Source organism: Peromyscus eremicus, chromosome 3, assembly GCF_949786415.1.
Source record: "Peromyscus eremicus chromosome 3, PerEre_H2_v1, whole genome shotgun sequence".
Lineage (NCBI taxonomy): Eukaryota > Metazoa > Chordata > Mammalia > Rodentia > Cricetidae > Peromyscus > Peromyscus eremicus.
In genome coordinates this window covers 153,224,606-153,243,202 of record NC_081418.1, presented here as the reverse complement: position 1 = coordinate 153,243,202, position 18,597 = coordinate 153,224,606, and the positions used below count along the sequence as shown (strand labels likewise).

General features: G+C 41.8%; 1 protein-coding gene across 3 annotated transcripts in view; it reads left to right on the top strand.

Annotated features, from left to right (window-relative positions):
* The window catches only part of Lmntd1 (lamin tail domain containing 1), a 238,888-nt gene that overhangs the window by 202,714 nt on the left and 17,577 nt on the right, over positions 1–18,597 (top strand). For all 3 annotated transcript variants that reach the window (XM_059256353.1, XM_059256355.1, XM_059256354.1), the window contains 2 exons: positions 5,948–6,134; positions 8,212–8,331. In XM_059256353.1, the coding sequence (XP_059112336.1) occupies positions 5,948–6,134; positions 8,212–8,331 (307 nt within the window). The remainder of the gene's footprint in view (positions 1–5,947; positions 6,135–8,211; positions 8,332–18,597) is intronic.

The following is an 18,597-nucleotide window of genomic DNA, read 5'->3' as shown; positions in this document are numbered from 1 at the left end:
ATGATATTTTAATTTGAAAAGGTTTTGAGCATTATGTCTTCAAATCTTTCAAACAAATATTAGGCTACTTAGAATTGTGCCACATTTCTCTAATGCTGTTATTTTATTTATGAAAACCAAACATTCCCCACTACTGTCCCAAGACTCTTCTGAGGACTGTATGCAGTGCTCCAGGGTTAGAAGGGTTTCATCCTGGCTGGTGAGAACAGGCACTCTCTGTGGCCCCACAGGGCCCCTTGGTGCTCCCCCTGCCAATCATTTCAAGTGTCTTTTCCTCCAGCCTTGGGGAGTTTTGCTCACATATGAGCTGAACAAGCCCTGAGTGCACGGAAGACCGGAAGCTCCTAGAGCTCCCTCTGTGCAGGGAGTTGTCTGCTGCCTGCTACTCGGCCTGTGATATTCAGCTGCCTTGACCTCCCTAGATCCTAACACTGTCAGATAACCTGCTCGTTCTGTGTGGCCCCCTCTCCTTGGAGAAGTTTATAAGCTTAATACATTGTTTCCCTGTCTGTTGGGCATCACCACTTGCCATGGATCAATACCCCGATATCTTCAGGAACATTTGTGTTTGTTATGTTCTCAGCTGTCTCAAGTGGGGTAGAATATCCATTCCTCTTGTTCTGTCACAATTGGGACATTTTCAGTCAAAGCTGCTGTTTCTTTTCCACAGCCACCCACCATCTCTGGGGATCACTTTAATATTTGCCAGCAGGGAAAAAAAAGATTTGTAGGCAAACAGAACATGAAGTGCAGAGACCACTAGAGCTTTCTCTAGTCATGTGTGTGAGCACTCCCTGTATCTGAGCCCTGCCAACCTTATTCCTTCACTCCAGGGGTAAGCAGATGACTCTAAGGGAGTGACCTTCCCCTCCATCCTCCAACTCTACCTTTGATATAGTTTGCTGTCTGTTACTGTAATAAAACACTGACCAAGCAGATCAGGGGAGGAAAGGTTCATCTAGCTTATACTTCCAGGTCAGAATCCATCCTTGACAGGTGTCGGAGCAGGAATGCAAGCAGGGACCCTGGAGGAACTCTGCTCGCTGGCTCACTCTGGCTCATGCCTACCTGACTCTCCTAGATAGCCTAGGACCATTTCCCCAAGGAATGATGCCGCCCACAGTGGGCTGTTTCTTAACAATCAAGAAAATACCCCCAGACATGCCCACAGGCAATCTGATCAAGACAATTCCTCAAGACTTTGCTCTCAGATGACCCTACACTGTGTCAAATTGACAACTAAAGCTGAGTAGTGTTCCCAAGGGATTTCCTACTTGTGTAGGTTTAGTCAGAAGGGGCAAGCTCAGGACTGAGATGGGCTCCAGCCACAATTGGTGCATGGACATCTGTTCTCTAATACAACTAGTGAGTCTGCAAAGCTCCTCCTGCCCCCAGAGGACTCCAATTCAGAGTGAGCACATCACCCTGGTGGAAGTCTGTCCCCCCTTCACCGGACAAACTTGGATGCCACTTGTAACATTATTGAGACTGTTACACACAGTCAGAGGAACTGAGAGCAAGTCACTGAGTGACAGAGACCAGAAAGCCAAAAAGCAACATGGCACTGTCAGGAACGCGACTCTACACACAACTGTGCTTAAGGAAAGGAATGTGACATTCATTTCCTGTTGGCGTAGCCTTGTCTTACAGTGTCCTTACAAATCAGATGTGTACAAAAGCTGGAGACAGGAAGATGGGCACATCAGCCTCCACGCTCCGCCCACCACAGATTACAAGCAGAAGTCTCAAGGTCTGTCCTAGAAGGACAAATGCGAAGGCTTTCGGGAAGAGAAAGGACAGCTACTGAAGGCTGCGACAGCAGATGAGCAGCTGCCTCAGAATTTCCATGTGCTGGGTGAAGCCTTTTCTTGTAGCATTTGGTTTCATATCAAAAGCAGAATGAGTCAGGTTCCCTGGCACAAACAACATTTTGTTCCAGACAAGCAAATGTATCTTATATATGTACACAGAAACAGAGTTTAGGAGAATAATAAAACTTCACTTGACCATGCAAGATTTTTAAAAAGCAACTACAAATATTTCATTATATCTGCTACAAAGAAATGGCCAGCCTATTCACCTGCTTAAAAACAAATGTCAAATAGAGACCATTAATGAGGTAAGACAAAGGAAATCTGAGAAGCAAAAATGTGTTCTATAAAAAATAAAATGAGGCTGGAGGGATGGCCCAGTGGTAAAGACCTGAGTTCGGTCCACAGCACCCTTGGTGCAGCTAGCAACTGCCTGTAACTCCAGTTCCAGGGATCTGGTGCCCTCTTCTGGCCTCCATGGGCTCCTACATGCACATGATGCACATAAACTGGCATAGGCAACTATATATGCACATAAATATAAACCTTTAAGAAAATAAAACCATCCCACACAGAGTTCAGTACCAGTAAGATGAGAATGATGTCACAGGATCCCGGGATTTGGAATATGAAAAAAAAAAAAGATCCGACAAATCAGTCAGAGTCATAAATGCTAACACACAGAGGAGAAGAAAGGACCATGTAAGTTCTGAGGTCTCTATGAGACAGATGTGCACATGCTGGTGGGTGTGTGAGGAGAAGCCACTGTTTGAGAGAGAGTGCATGCCCATACTGCCTCTGTCAGGGGCTGGAACTAGGAGGACTGCCCAGGGTTTGGAGACACTCAACAGTTATCCTTGGAAATTAGCAGGCAAGGGGCTGAGTAGTGAGAGACATTGGCATGATTGATTTTGAAATAAAAATTGGCATTTGTGAGGGGTCAAGGACACAGATAAACCTCAGGTTTCCAATGAGAATGCCAAAGGGTACATCCTGAGATGTATAATAAGACTGTTAAATGAGCCTAGTGTAGCTGGAGAATTTCCCTCCAGCTCCCACCAAGTCCCGCCTGTCCCGGAGCCCACTTATAAAATAAACACACAGACTCTTACATTATTTAAACTGCTTGGCCATTAGCTCAGGCCTATCATTGTCTAGCTCTTACTCTTATATTTAGCCCATTTCTATTAATCTATACTTTGCCACACGGCTCGTGGCTTATCGGTACCTTACATCTTCCTTGTCTTGGCGGCTCCAAGCAATCTCTCCCTTCCCTTCCTGTTTCCTCAGTTCTCCTCTCTGTTAGTCCCGCCTATACTTCCTGTCTGGCTATTGGCCAATCAGTGTTTATTTATACAGAGCAATATCCACATCAGCCTAGTGTCCAGCCACTTCAAACCGATTCAACAAGACCAATGTATACCAAAGGGGAGAGGGTTGTAGCCTCTCCTTTGGGATGTATGTGCGTATATTAAACATTATATTATCAATCAGTATGAAAATGCAAAACAGCTGATAGAAAAGTGATTAAAATGGCATGAAACAGCAGTTCACCACAAAGGAAAACTAAGTGGCCAAATCAAGGGAAAACAAATTGAAATAATGAGACATTTTGTTCTCATGATGCTGAAAGAATTGATTTGTCTCAGAAGGGCTGGCAAGGACGTGGGCAACAAGAGGCAGGAACAGCATTTGTGTTGGCCCTGAGAGATATGTGCAGCCACATAGGTTATGCTCTCTCAAGGAATTCTTGATGGCCACAGTTCAAGCCTGAGGTAGGAAGTGTGGAAAGGGATTTAAGAAACTAAGAGACTATGCAGGGTTTGCTGCTGTACTGGGAAGGAAGGAACATGGCCATATCAGGTCAAGACTGCACAAAGATTTCTCTGGGAGCTAAACAGAGCAATTCAAAGTGTGTGTGGGGGAACTGGAGCAACCAGTTAGGATGCTGTGACAGTGTCACACAGAGGTGAGAGCCTACTAAAGGCAGTGGCCACACAGACAGACAGAGGACATGGACATGGAGGAAGCTGGAAGAATGTGGTCATAGGAAGTCATGGGATGAAGAGGAAAGGGATGTCGTGCCAGTTTAGGCAGTGATACAGTTCTGTTCTCAGCTGGTCAGAATGATGAGCTCAGAGGTACCACTAGGGACTTGTGGGTAGTTGTTCCACCAGGATCTGCTCTAGCTTAGTGGTTGCCTGCAGTCCCAGCTCAGGAAGTGAGGACAGGAGACCTCCCGGGCAAGACAAGGCTAGCCAGATCAGCTAAGACAGCAAGCTCTGTGTTCAGCAGGAGCTCCTGCCTCGATGGATGAGGTGCAGCGTGATCAAGGAAGACAGCCAACTGCTGTGGGATGGTCTGTATGTCAAATGTGTTGCTGATAGGTCAATAAATAAATCACTGCTTGGCCAGTGGCCAGGCAGGAAGTATAGGCGGGACTAACAGAGGAGAATTGCGAGAACAGGAAGCTGGGTGAGAGAGACACTGCCAGCCGCCATCAGGACAAGGAAGATGTAAAGTACCGGTAAGCCACAAGCCACATGGCAAGGTATAGATTTATAGAAATGGATTAATTTAAGCTGTAAGAACAGTTAGCAAGAAGCCTGCCACGGCCATACAGTTTGTAAGCAATATAAGTCTCTGTGTTTACTTGGTCGGGTCTGAGTGGCTGTGGGACTGGCAGGTGAGAGAGATTTGTCCTGACTGTGGGCCAGGCAGGAAAACTCTAGCTACAGCCAACATCAACCCCAGGTCTCCACATGCAAATACATATGCCTTCCACGTGTGAACATGCAAATTCATACACATGTACACCATATATATATATGTATAAGAAGAAATTAGTTTTTAGGTTTCTATAACTTTTTTGAATTTAGCATTATAGATAAGAAATTGTGGAGAAATAGACAGCTCTATTTTTATCAAGTGACTGATATGTAAACAGTGTGAATTATTGAAGTCAGTTGAGAAATATTGATGCTGTTTCTAATTCACCACAGGGAAGTCATGACCTTCATGTGACACACTGGAAAATGCACAAGTGTAAGTGACTAACACAGGCCTTACAGCATGCTACAGTTTCAATACAGATCAGAAGCAAAAACGTCATTGCATGTGTATAGAATGCCACGTTTCAGAATTGTTATTGAACTCACAGTGCCTATTCATCTTCATGGCCACTTTACCCAGAAAGAACTGTGTGCTTCAACTTTTGACGTCTGTAGTTTAAGACTTACTTATTTTTATGCGTGTGTGTGATTGCCTGCCCATATAACTGTGCACCATGTGTGTGCATGTGGTGTGTTTGGAGGCCAGAAGAGGGCATCAGACCCCCTGGAACTGGAGTTATTGGAGCTTGTGAGCTGTCATGTGTGTTCTGGAAACCAAACCCAGGTCCTCTGAAAGAACAGTAAGTGCTCTTAGCCAATGAGCCATCTCTCCAGCCCTTTGATTTCCTCTTGAGTGTTTGATGTCACAGTGGCTTCTGTTGAGAGTAGGAAATAGAGAAAACCATAATCACATTTTCCTGTAACACTTACGCCCTGGCACCTAAGCACATTTTAGGTTTCCTTTGTTTTGTGTAAAATAGATAATATTACTGCTCTGATAATGATCAGAACCAATAGGTCAAGCCATTTTTCTTAGGTTGCAGAATACACAAGTTTTGGGGGCTGGAAATATGGCTCAGTGATTAAGAGCACTGACTTACTCCTCCAGAGGTCCTGGGTTCAATTTCCCTGACCTACCTGGCAGCTCACTACTGTCTGTAACTCTAGTTCAGGTGATCCAGTGCCCCTTTCTGGCCTCTAAGAGTACTATATGCATGTAGTACACAGACATGCATGCAAGCAAAACACCCATACACACAAAATAAAAATAAATCATGTTTAAAAAGCCACAAGTTCCAGTCATAGCTTATCTAGTCATTATTGGGCTTTATTTCATTTTGGGGCTCTCACGAGGTCTGAGCTACCTTGGAACTTGCTCTACAGACTAAACTGACCTTGAACTTGTGATTCTCCTGCCTCTGTGTTCTGAATGCTGAGATTACAGGCAGGTGCCATATTACTGAGTTCTTCCTATGTGCCAAAGACATTTCTATCCAAACTCACTTTATATTTCTTGTTTTCTAGTTCTCTTGCAGACATTAAAATAGCTGATGTCAACATCAAGGGTTTGTTCGTGAGGCTCGCCAACTCTTCCGTGGACAAAGAAGTGGAAATCGGAAACCACATCCTCCAACAGAACGTGGATGGACATGCGGTTTCCTTGTACCGGTTCCCCGCCAACATCACCATGCAGGCCGGTTCCACAGTGACGGTGAGTACAATCTGGAACCATCATAAACTCGGAGTAACAGGAGCTAGGAATACCATCAGCTAGGAATACTGTGCACTGGAAACATCATGAGCTGGGAACAATACCAGGACAGGAGAATACAATGATGTGTGAATAGTATGAGTTGGAGACAATGATGAGATACAATGTCCTGGGAATACTTTGAGCTGGAAATAATACAGTCTGGGAGTACCATGAGCCGAGAATATCAGGAGCCGGAAATGCCTTAAGCTAGAAATACCGTGACCTGAGAATACAGTTAGTGAGAATCCTTTGGGCTGGGAATACCTGGAAGTGGAAATACCATGTGTTGAAGATACAGTGAATTGAGAATGTAGGAATGCCAGGGGCTGAGAACAAGTTGAGTTGGGAATACCATGATCTGGGTAAACTGTGAGCTGGGAATACAATGGGTTAAGGACACAGTGAGTTAGGAATTCCATGAGCTAAAACCACAATTCATCGGGAGTACTATGTGCTGGGAATGCCAAGATTTGACCAGGACTTGGGAATACAGTGAGTTAGGAATACTGTGAGCCAGTAAAACCAAGAGCTAGGAATTGCATTATCTAAAACAGAGCCAGTTAGGAATATCATGAGCTGGGGACAGGATTAGTTAGGAATACCTTGGGCTGGGAATATAACAATGTGAGAATATGGCAAGCTGAGAATTCCAGGAGCTGAGGATGCTGTGATCTGGTAAATATAGTTTGAAATCTCATGATCTGGGACCACCGGAAGCTGAGAACATTGTGAACTGAGAATGCCGGGAGCTAAGACTGTGATGATATGGGAATACTGTGAGTTTGGAACGGCATGAGCTGAAAAAATAATAGTTAGGAAAACCATGATCTGGGAATACAGAGAGCTGGGAATACTATGAGCTGGGAACACCTTAAGCTAGGCCAGGAGCTGGGAGTATCATGAGCTGAGACTACCAGGAGCAAGAATATGGTGAACTGGGAATACCATGATCTTGGAATACTGTGAGCTGAAAATACAGTGAGTTTTGGGGATTCCATAATCTGTGAATACTGTGAGCTGGGAATACCATGAACTGAGAATATATCAGTATGTTGGGAATACTATCAGTCAGGAATATCAGAAACTAGGAAAAACTATGAGTCAAGACTACCTTGAGCTGAACTTCATGAGCAGGGAATACATGGGATAATAATTTGGTGAGTTGGGGATACCAGGAGCTGGGGACACAGACAGCTGGTAATGTCAGAGCTGGGTTCCTGTAGGGAAAGCTCCCTCTACAGCCAGCCTGTGGCTTGCTTGGCACAAGCGGCTTCTCAGATGCTTGGTCTTTGTACTAAATGTGGTTTTTGTGATTTATGGTGGTATGAACAGATAACCCATGTTTTGCTCTCCACAGCATTCTTAAATTTAGTATCCAGTCTTACTCTGGCTTGTCCCCTAAAGTGAAAGTCCTAAGTTTCTAAACTAAGAAAACACGTTCTTAAAAGATAAGCAAAGAGATTGTTGGCTCAGAGAGTAGGAGCTAAGTCAGTCAGTTCTCCACTTGGTCTGTGTTTCTCTGAACCTGGGGTGTCCAGTCCTTGGCAGTAGGTTGTAAGAGTGTATTAGGTTTGTTTTGCATGACATTGAGATAAGACCTTGTCATCTATAAAGTTCCCATTTGAGAACAATAGAATCAAAAACAAAAACAAAGAAAAAAACCCTCAAAGATATATCACTAAGTTTACAGGGTGCAGTTGGGCTGCATTCGTAGCAATCCTGGGTCACTCACAGCCCACAGGCCATGGACTGGACAGTTGTTTAAATCATGTTCAGTCACTGTGTTACATGGTATTTTAAAACAACTTAGAAGCACAGATACCTTTACAGTTCCAGGCCCTCAGGAGGCTGTGGTACAAGGATCATGTGTACCCAGGAGCTCCAGCCCAGCCAGGCAAATATAAGGACACCTTTCCCATTAATGACTCTGAAAACCCTATCTGTGCAGAAAGATTAATAAAAATAACACTGTGACATCTGTGGATCTAAGTGGAACCCCAGTGGCATTTGTCAGCAACAAACTGCTTTCTCAAAGGTGTGGGCAGCAGCGTCGGAAGCAAAGCCCCAGCCACCAACAGACTTTGTTTGGGAGGAACAGAACAGGTTCCGATCCAGTCCAGACTGCACGACCATCCTGTGCAAACCCAATGGTGAGGTGAGTGTCAGGGTCAAAGTTGTTACTGAGCAACCAGCCCATGTGTTCCTCATCTGCTCTGTTGTTCTCACATTCCGCAAAGCATAGCTAGAATCACCACCACCCCAAATGACACAGCACCTCAGGCAGACCAACAGCTGTCCCTCCCCAGTGTGCTCACAGCTGGCCAGCAGGAGTTGTGGTGTCTGTCCCGTGTTTCTAAAGGCTGCTGCAGATTCAGAGTCAGGGTTGGATTTTGTTTTGGATGCTAACCGGAAGTGTGGGATAAGGAAGGCACCTGATACAGCCTTCTCTGGTCAGCTGTTCATCCAAATTATTTCTTGAGATTCTAGCCTGTTCTCTAGGCTGAAGTATGCACAAGGAATATAGCACAAAGACTTGATGTCTGCACTCAGGAGTTCCACAAGCTAATGGAGGGGCTTATGCTCTTAATTTGAAATGTATTTTTTATACAGAATAAAACTAAATGTGGTGATATATTGTGTACCCCAATAAAATTTGCCTGAAGATCAGAGAATAGGACAAACCATTAGATTAAACATAGAGGCCAGGCAGTGGTGGCACACACCTTTAATCCCAGCACTAGGAAAGTTAAGACAGGAAATGATATGGCTGGGCAGAGAAAGGTATATAAGGTATGAGGAGACAGGAACTAAAGGCTTTTTGACAGAAGCGTCCCTTCCGGCTAGAGGCTTTTTCGGCTGGAGCTTTTCGGCTGAGGACTCAGAGGACTTCATTCAGAGGATTCACGGAGTTGGTGAGGTGAGATGTGGCTGTGGCTTGTTCCTGTGTCTCTCTGATCTTTCAGCATTTACCCCAATATCTAGCTCAGGGTTTTTTATTAGTAATACCATTTAGCAATTTGAGCAACAACTAAATGTGTTAAAATCTGTAATTCTTTCCCAATGCTTGACAGCTTCATGTCTTCTTTGGTATAATATGAGCATAATTATACACCCAAGGACGTATCAGTAGGACGGAACCATAGCCCTCTTTATGACAACCAAACACTGTTTGTTTTTCAAAATGTTCTTCAGACTTTTCTTAAATTCTTGTCTTTTATTCTTTTCCCTAGACAAATTTACTATGCCACAGAACCACTAACCCCCACACTGTGTTGACCAGAATATGGGTTTCCTTCTTACTTCATTACACAAATGTACTGGGTAACTCTGCCTGTAGAACAGGCTGGAGTGAGTTTTTAAAGATTTTATTTCACTTGTGTGTATGTGTGTGTGTGTTTGTGTGTGTTGTATGGGAATGTGTGCTGTGATGTGTGTGTGTGTATGAATATGTGCTGTGATGTGTGTGTGTGTGTGTGTATGAGTATGTGTTGTGTGGTATGTGTATGTGAGTGTATGCTGTGTGTATGTGAGTGTATGGTGTGTATATGTGAATGTGTGCTGTATGGTGTGTGTGTGAGTATGTGTATGGTATGTATGTGAGTGTGTGCTGTGTACGTGAAAGTGTGTTGTGTGCTATGTGTATGCTGTGTGTATGAATGTGTGCTATGTGGGTTTGTGTGTGCCATGTGTGGTATGTGTATGTTAGTGTGTGGTGTGTGTGTATATGTGAATGTGTTATGTGATGTGTGTGTATGTGAGTATGTGGTGTGGTGTATGTGTATGTGAGTGTGGTGTGTATGTGAGTGTGTGGTACATGTGTATGTGAGTGTGTGGTGCATGTGTATGTGAGTATGTGCTCTGTGTGGTGAGTGTGTGTGTGCTATGTGGTGTGTGTATATGAGTATGTGCTGTGGTGTGTGTGTGTGTTTGAGTGTGTATATTAGTGTGTGCCATGTGTGTATATGTGAGTGTGTGCTGTGTGGTATGTGTGTGTGTATTCTGTGTGGTGTATGAATGTATGAGTATGTACTGTAGTGTGTGTGTGTGTTTGTGTGTTTGAGTGTATATATTAGTGTGTGCCATGTGTGTATATGTGAGTGTGTGCTCTGTGTGTGTGTGTGTGTATGAGTGTATGCTGTGTGGTGTATGAATGTATGAGTGTGTACTGTGTAGTGTGTGTGTGCCCACAGAGTAAAGAAGAGCGTGTTGTATTCTCTAGAGTTGAAGTTACAGGTGGTTGTGAACCACTTTGTGTGGGAGCCGGGAACCGAACCCGGGTCCTCTCGAAGAGCAGCTGTCTTTCCTACTCAGTCATCTCTCCAGCCCTTTGATGCTCTTAGTATTGGGAACTCACTTGATAAATCTTTACTCAGCTTTTCATGTCTTGTGGATTTAAATTGAATTTTATAATACTTCTAATAATTTTCACTGACTGTAAAAATAAGGGTATGGAATCCAAGTGACTTACTCAGTCTCCTGAGATATCATCAGCAAAACCCAAATTAAGACTGATGGTTGGCCAATCAAACAGACCGAAGAAGCAAGCTGGTGTAGCTATCCTAATATCTAACAAAATAGAATTCAAACCAAAATTAATCTAAAGAGATGGAGGACATTTCATATTCATCAAAAGAAAAATCCACCAAGATGATGTCTCAGTTCTGAACATCTATGCTCCAAATACAAGGACACCCACACTTGTAAAAGAAACATTACTAAGGCTAAGATTACATATCAAACCCTACACATTAATTGTGAGAGACTTCAACATCCCATTCACACCAGTGGACAGGTCATTCAGGCAGAAACTAAACAGAAATAACAGAACTAACAGTTGTTACGTCTCAAATGGACCTAACAGATATCTATAGAACATTTCACCCAAACAGAAAACAATATACCTTCTTCTTAGCACCTCATGGAACCTTCTCCAAAACTGACTACAGACTCAGTCACAAAGCAAGTCTTAACAGATACAAAAAAATTGGAATAGTCCCCTGTATCTTATCAGATCACTATGGGATAAAGTTAGAATTCAACAACAACAAAAACTACAGAAAGCCTACAAACTCATGGAAACTGAACAACTCTCAACTGAATTACCACTGGGTCAAAAGGAAAGAGAATAAAGACTTCCTAGAATTCAATGAAAGTGAATGCACAACATACACAAACATATGGGACACTGTGAAATTGATGCTAAGAGGAACGTTCATAGCACTAAATGCCTACATAAAGAAGTTGGAGAAATCTCATACTAGCAACTTAACACCACACCTGAAAGCTCTAGAACAAAAAGAAGCAAACTCACCCAAGAGGAGTAGACAAGGTGTGGTCAAACTGAGGGCTGAAATCAATAAAATAGAAACAAAGAGAACAATACAAAGAATCAATGAAACAAAGAGTTGGTTCTTTGAGAAAATCAACAAGAGAGACAAATCTTTATCTAAACTAACTAAAGGGCAGAGAGAGAGAGAGAGCAAGAGAGAGAGAGAGAGAGAGAGAGAGAGAGAGAGAGAGAGAGAGAGAGAGAGAGAGAGAGAGGAGAGAGAGAGAGGATATCCAAATTAACAAAATCAGAAACAAAGAAAGAGAACATAACAACAGACACTGAGGAAATTCAGACAATCACTAGGTCATACATAGGTCAAAAACCTGTACTCCACAAAACTGGAAAATCTAAAAGAAATGGAAAAATTTCTTGATAGATACCACATACCCAAATTAAACCAAGTTCAGAGAAACAATTTACATAGACCCATATAACCTCTAAGGAAATAGAAGCTGTCATTAAAGTCTCCCAAACAAGAAAAGCCCAGGGCCAGATGGTTTCAGCACAGAATTCTACCAGACTTTCAAAGAAGAGATAATACCAGTACTCCTCAAATTATTCTACAATATAAAAACATAAGGAACATTGCCAAATTCTTTCTGTGAGGCCACAGTCACCTTGATAGCCAAACCACACAAAGACTCAACAAAGAAAAATAATTACAGACCAATTTCCCTCATGAACATTGATGCAAAAATACTCAATAAAATACTGCCAAACCGAATCCAAGAACACATCAAAAAAGACCACCATGATCAAGTGGGCTTCATCCCAGAGATGCAGGGATGGTTCAACATATGAAAATCTGTCAATGTAATACACCATATACACAAACTGAAAGAAAAAAAAACATGATTAAGCCGGGCGGTGGTGGCACACGCCTTTAATCCCAGCACTCGGGAGGCAGAGCCAGGCGGATCTCTGTGAGTTTGAGGCCAGCCTGGACTACCAAGTGAGTCCCAGGAAAGGCGCAAAGCTACACAGAGAAACCCTGTCTCGAAAAACAAAAAAACAAAAAAACAAAACAAAAAAAACCCCACCATGATTATCTCATTAGGTGCTGAAAAGCCTTTGACAAAATCCAACACCCTTTCATGATAAAAGTCTTAGAGAGATTAGGGTTACAAAGAACATACCCTAAACAAAATAAAAGTAATATACAGCAAGCCAACAGCCAACATAAAATTAAATGGAGAGAAACTCAAAGCAATTCCATTAAAATAGGGAACAAGACAAGGCTATCCACTCTCCATATCTATTCAATATAAAACTCAAAGTTCTAGCTAGAGCAATAAGACAACAAAAGGAGATCAAGGGCATACAAATTGAAAAAGAACAAGTCAAAGTATTATTTAAAAATTTAGACTTTCTGGACAGTGAGTCATATCTGCTCCTGGCAGCATCAATTTACTTCAGAGAGGAGGATGGGCATCAAAGACACTCTATATGGAGTTTATCTTCTTCTTGGCAAAAATAGCCATTTGGGCAAGAAACTGTTCTTGCCTGGACTGCTTGATCAACTGGACACTCAGGACCCACAGAAAGGTGACCACTGAACTTTCCTTGGTGAAATGGTCTTTCAGGTTCCTGCTTCACAAAGGAAACTGCCAGACATTCTACAGGACACAGAGAGAAGTGTGACATGATATTATACATAAGAGACCCCAAAAATTCTACCTTGGAACTCCTACAGCTGATAAACACCTTTAGTGAAGTGGTGGAATGTAGCTGGAAAGTTTTTCTGTGTTCCCACCTGGTGGTCCTGTGGTCTCACAACTGTTCAGACCCAAGTAAATACACAGAGGCTTACATTACTTATAAACTGTATGGCCATGGCAGGCTTCTTGCTATCTAGTTCTTATATCTTAAATTTCTGAAATATACCCATTTCTGTAAATCTATACCTTGCCATGTAGCTCATGGCTTTCTGGTATCTCTACATCTTACTTCTCATGGCAGCGGCAGCAGCTGGCAGATGGCAGATGGCAGCATCTCCTGAATCAGTCTTCCACTTTCCAGATTTCTCCTCTTTCCTTATCCTGCCTATACTGTACTTCCTGTCTGGCTACTGGCCAATCAGCATTTTATTTATCAATCAGAGAAACACATTCACAGCACTTCCCCTTTTCTTTTTTCAAAAAGGAAGGTTTTAACTTTAACATAGTAAATTTACATATAACAAAGCAATTATCAAGCAAGAATTACAGTTACAATATCTAGTCTATTTATAATATCTAGTCTATTTGTATTTGGCAAAATTAAAGAAGATATCCTGTCTATCCTATATTTGTGAGTCTAAGGTTTTATATCTAACTTATCTTTTATCACAACTAAGGAAATTATAACTATCTAGTCTTCAACTACATCAAAGACCTCAGAAGGATTTAATGTTACCTGAGAAATGGGAGAAGGATGCAAGCAACTTTCGGGAGTCTTGCAAGAGTAGACAGAGACAGCTGGTAGCCTAGACAGTCACTCAAAATTCCTCTGTAAAGTTGGGGCATCTGTCTTCAGCCCACAGGCCTAGAGTCTCTCAGTCACTTCTCTCTGTGTCCTGTAGAATGTCTGGCAGTTTCCTTTGTGAAGCAGGAACCTGAAAGACCATTTCACCAAGGAAAGTTCAGTGGTCACCTTTCTGTGGGTCCTGAGTGTCCAGTTGATCAAGCAGTCCAGGCAAGAACAGTTTCTTGCCCAAATGGCTATTTTTGCCAAGAAGAAGATAAACTCCATATAGAGTGTCTTTGATGCCCATCCTCCTCTCTGAAGTAAATTGATGCTGCCAGGAGCAGATATGACTCACTGTCCAGAAAGTCTAAATTTTTAAAACATTTTAAATGCCATATTCTGTAGGTCTTTGAAGTGTTTGAAGACTACCTATCTGTCTGAAATACATCTATATATACACCTAGAAAACTAAACTAACATGACTATAAGTTTGATTGTCATAGAAGACTAATTATTAATCTGTATTTCTTAATTATCCATTACATCTAAATGAGTTACATAAGCATAATACCTCAAATGAGAGTAGAAATATATATATATATATATATATATATATATATATATATATATATATATATATATACAGTATAACAAAATTAACTTTAAATTCATATCAATAAACTAAAATCTATAGCAATGTAAAACATTTTTAAACAAGTTATTACTATTCATCCTATCATATCTATATCCCCTTTTTCTTGTTTAGAAAGAGATTGTATTTATAATCAACCTGTTTTAAATAAAAATATTGGTTTTTCTCTGTCCCACACCAGAGGGCTCTTCTGATATGGGACAGAAGACTCTCTCAACCATTTTTTTTTTTTTTTTTTTAGCAATATGCTTAGGTTTAGAGAAGGAGTGAGCCAATTCCATCTCCAAAGCCAGCTTGGTATATTTGGGAATTTGGGCATAGCTTCTCATACTACTTCCTACTGGAGGGGGGTGCTGTATCTTATGGGGACGCAAAGAAAATTTTAGGATTATGGAGTAGTCCGTGAGGCTGTATTGTCTGAGCCAGTTGCCTTGAAACTGTTCTGGATGTTGGACCATCTGGGCCATGGAGTCATCAGAAACCTTTCAGGGGGTCTTGGCTGGTCAAATCTGATGTATCTTAATCTGGAACAAATCCATAGCCTCTTGCCTCCTGTGGAAACAAAAGCAGAGCCTCCTTTCCAAAGCAACATATCCTTAGATCCAAATTTTGAAGTCAAGATACCTTTAAAATATACATCTTGGTTTAACTGAGCAGTCTTTACAATCAAATGTCTTTATGCAGTTAAAAACATCAAAGACAACACAATCCAGATTCTCTGTGTGATATCCATCTTTATGTGGCTTATTTTTTATATTACTTTTACTTTTTCTTTAAAGACTTTATTTTTAAAACTATTTTTATATAACTGTATATATTTCTTTTTGTCTCTCTTGCAAGTCTACATACACTTTTACACACATTGCAAACTATTCCATCTGAATCTGTCTTATTGTGAACTTCCTGCTTTAAACTGTAGCATTTCTAGGACTGAAAAGGCAGCTGTGACTGCTGGCTCCGCCCACCTCAGCTTTCCAACATGGCGGTGGTATGTTTACCGCCAGCTCTGGGTGTGAGAGCCCTGTGTACCATCAACTCTCAGAAGCAGTGGGTCTATGCTTATATCAAAGCAGTGTGTAGCCCAGAAACTTCTTTTTTTGTCTTTACTAGCAAAGGCTAAATCCACCACGCAGTGTGATGTGGGTCTTGCAGAGGCCTCATTCCCACCATGCTGTAGGTCAAGCCCACATGCCACGAACCCGCCATGGAGTAGCTCGAGCCAGCAGGTTGCAGCTAACTTGAGACAACTAGGAAACTGTTTTTAGCTCCATTTTAGAATTTTCTTTCTCAGGTTTTAGGTGGCAACACTTGCTCCACATTCTGTCACCATTTGTAGCTAAGTTTTCCTGTGTCCACCTGGCTCCTGCAGCCACTCAGACCCAAGTAAACACACAGAGACTTATAAACTGTATGGCCATGGCAGGCTTGTTGCTATCTAGTTCTTATATCTTAAATTAACTCATTTATATAAATCTATACCTTGCCATTTGGCTTATGGCTTACTGGTATCTTTACATCTTACTTCTCATGGCAGCGGCTGCAGCTGGCAGCGTCTCCTGACTCAGCCTTCCACTTCCCAGAATTCTCCTCTCTCCTTATCCTGCCTATACTATACTTCCTGCCTGGCTACTGGCCAGTCAGCATTTTATTTATCAATCAATCAGAGAAACACATTCACAGCATACAGAAAGACATCCCCAGCAGTGGGATATAAGATTAACTCAAAAAAATCAGTAGCCCTCTCATATACAAATGATAAAAGGGCTGAGAAAGAATTCAGGGAAACAACACCCTTTACAATAGCCACAAACAATATAAAATAACAATATAAAATATCTTGATGTAACTCTAACCAAGTAAATGAAGGACTTGTATGACAAGAACTTCAAGTCTTTGAAGAGAGAAATTGGAGAAGATAACAGAAGATGAAAAGATCTCTCATGCTCATGATTGGAGGATTACCATAGTAAAAATGACCATCTTACCAAAAGCAGTCTACAGATTCAATGCAATCTCCATCAAAATTCCAACAAAATTCTTTACAGACCTTGAAAGAGTAATACTCAACTTCATACAGAAAACAAAAAACCCAAGATAGCTAAAAGAATTCTGTACAATAAAAGAACTGCTGGAGGTATCACCATCCCTGATCTCAAGATCTACTACAAAGCTATAGTAATAAAAACTGCATGGTATTGGCATAAAAACAGACACATTGATCAATGGAATCAAATTGGAGACCCAGACATAAATCCATACATCTATAGACACTTGATTTTTGACAAAGAAGCCAAAAGTTTACAATGAAGAAAAGAAAGTATCTTCAACAAATGGTGCTGGCACACCTGGATGCCAATGTGTAGAAGAATGCAAATAGATCCATATCTATCACCATGCACAAAACTCAAGTCCAAGTGGATTAAGACCTCAACATAAAACCAGATACACTGAACTTGAGAAAAGAGAAAGTGGGAAGTAGCCTTGAATGCATTAGCACAGGAGACAACTTCCTAAATAGAACACCAATGGCACAGACACTAAGATCAACAATTAATAAATGTGATCTCCTGAAACTGAGAAGCTTCTGTAAGACAAAGGACACAGTCAATAGGACAAAATGGCAGCCTACAGAATGGTAAAAGATCTTCATCAACCCACATCTGACAGAGGGCTCATCTCCAAAATATATAAATAATTCAAGAAACTAGGCATCAAAAACCTAATAATCCAATTTTAAAATGTGGTATAGACCTAAACAGAGAATTCTCAACAGAAGAATCTCAAATGGCAGAGAAATGCTTAAAGAAACGTTCAATGTCCTTAGCGATCAGGGAAGTTGCTGTGGATATCGCTCTGTATAAATAAAATACTGATTGGCCAGTAGCCAGGCAGGAAGTATCGGCAGGACAAGCAGAGAAAAGAATTCTGGGAAGAGGAAGGCTGAGTCAGGAGACGCTGCCAGCCACCGCCATGACAAGCAACATGTAAAGATACTACTGGTAAGCCACAAGCCATGTGGCAACTTATAGATTAATAGAAATGGATTAATTTAAGATAGAAGAACAGTTAGCAAGAAGCCTGCCATGGCCATACAGTTTGTAAGCAATATAAGTCTGTGTGTGTTTACTCGGTTGGGTCTGAGCAGCTCTGGAACTGGTGGGTGAAAGATTTTTCCTGACTGTGGGCCAGGCAGGACTGGAGAAAACTTCAGCTGCAGGAAGTGCAAATCGAAATGACTCTGAGATTCCATCTTATACCTGTCAGAATGTCTGAGATCAAAAACACAAATGTCAGCTTATGCTGAAGAGGATGTGGAGCAAGGGGAACTCTCCTCCATTGTTTCGGGAGTGCACACTTGTACAGCCACTTTGGAAATCAATAAGGCAGTTTCTCAGAAAATTGAGAATCAGTCTACCTCAAGACCCAATGATACAGCTCCTGAGCATATACCCAAATGCTCAATCATGCCACAAGGACACTTGTTCAACTGTGTTTGTAGCAGCATTATTTGTAATAGCCAGAATCTGGAAACAACCTAGATGCTCCTCAACTGAAGAATGGATAAAGAAAATGTGGTATGTTTACACAATGGAGTACTACTCAGCTGTTAAAAACAATGACATCAGGAAACTTGAAGGCAAATGGATGTATGGAACTAGAAAAAAAATCCTGAGTGAGGTAACTCAGATCCAGAAAGGCAAACATGGTATGTACTCACTCACAAGTGAATATTAATTGTAAAGTAAAGGATAACCATGCTACAATCCACAGACCCAGAGAGCCTAGGTAACAAGGGGAGCCCAATGGGGAACACACAGAAGCGGAAATAGAGGAGATCTACTAGGTGGACTGGGGGAGGGTGGGCATGGGAACTTGAGGAATCAGGTTGAGGGTGGGTGGAGGGGGAGAGTGCTGAGAGAGATTACTGGGAAGGGGGGCTTTACAGAGTCCCTGATGCAAGGGAAACTTTCAGAGTCCACAAGGATGGCCCT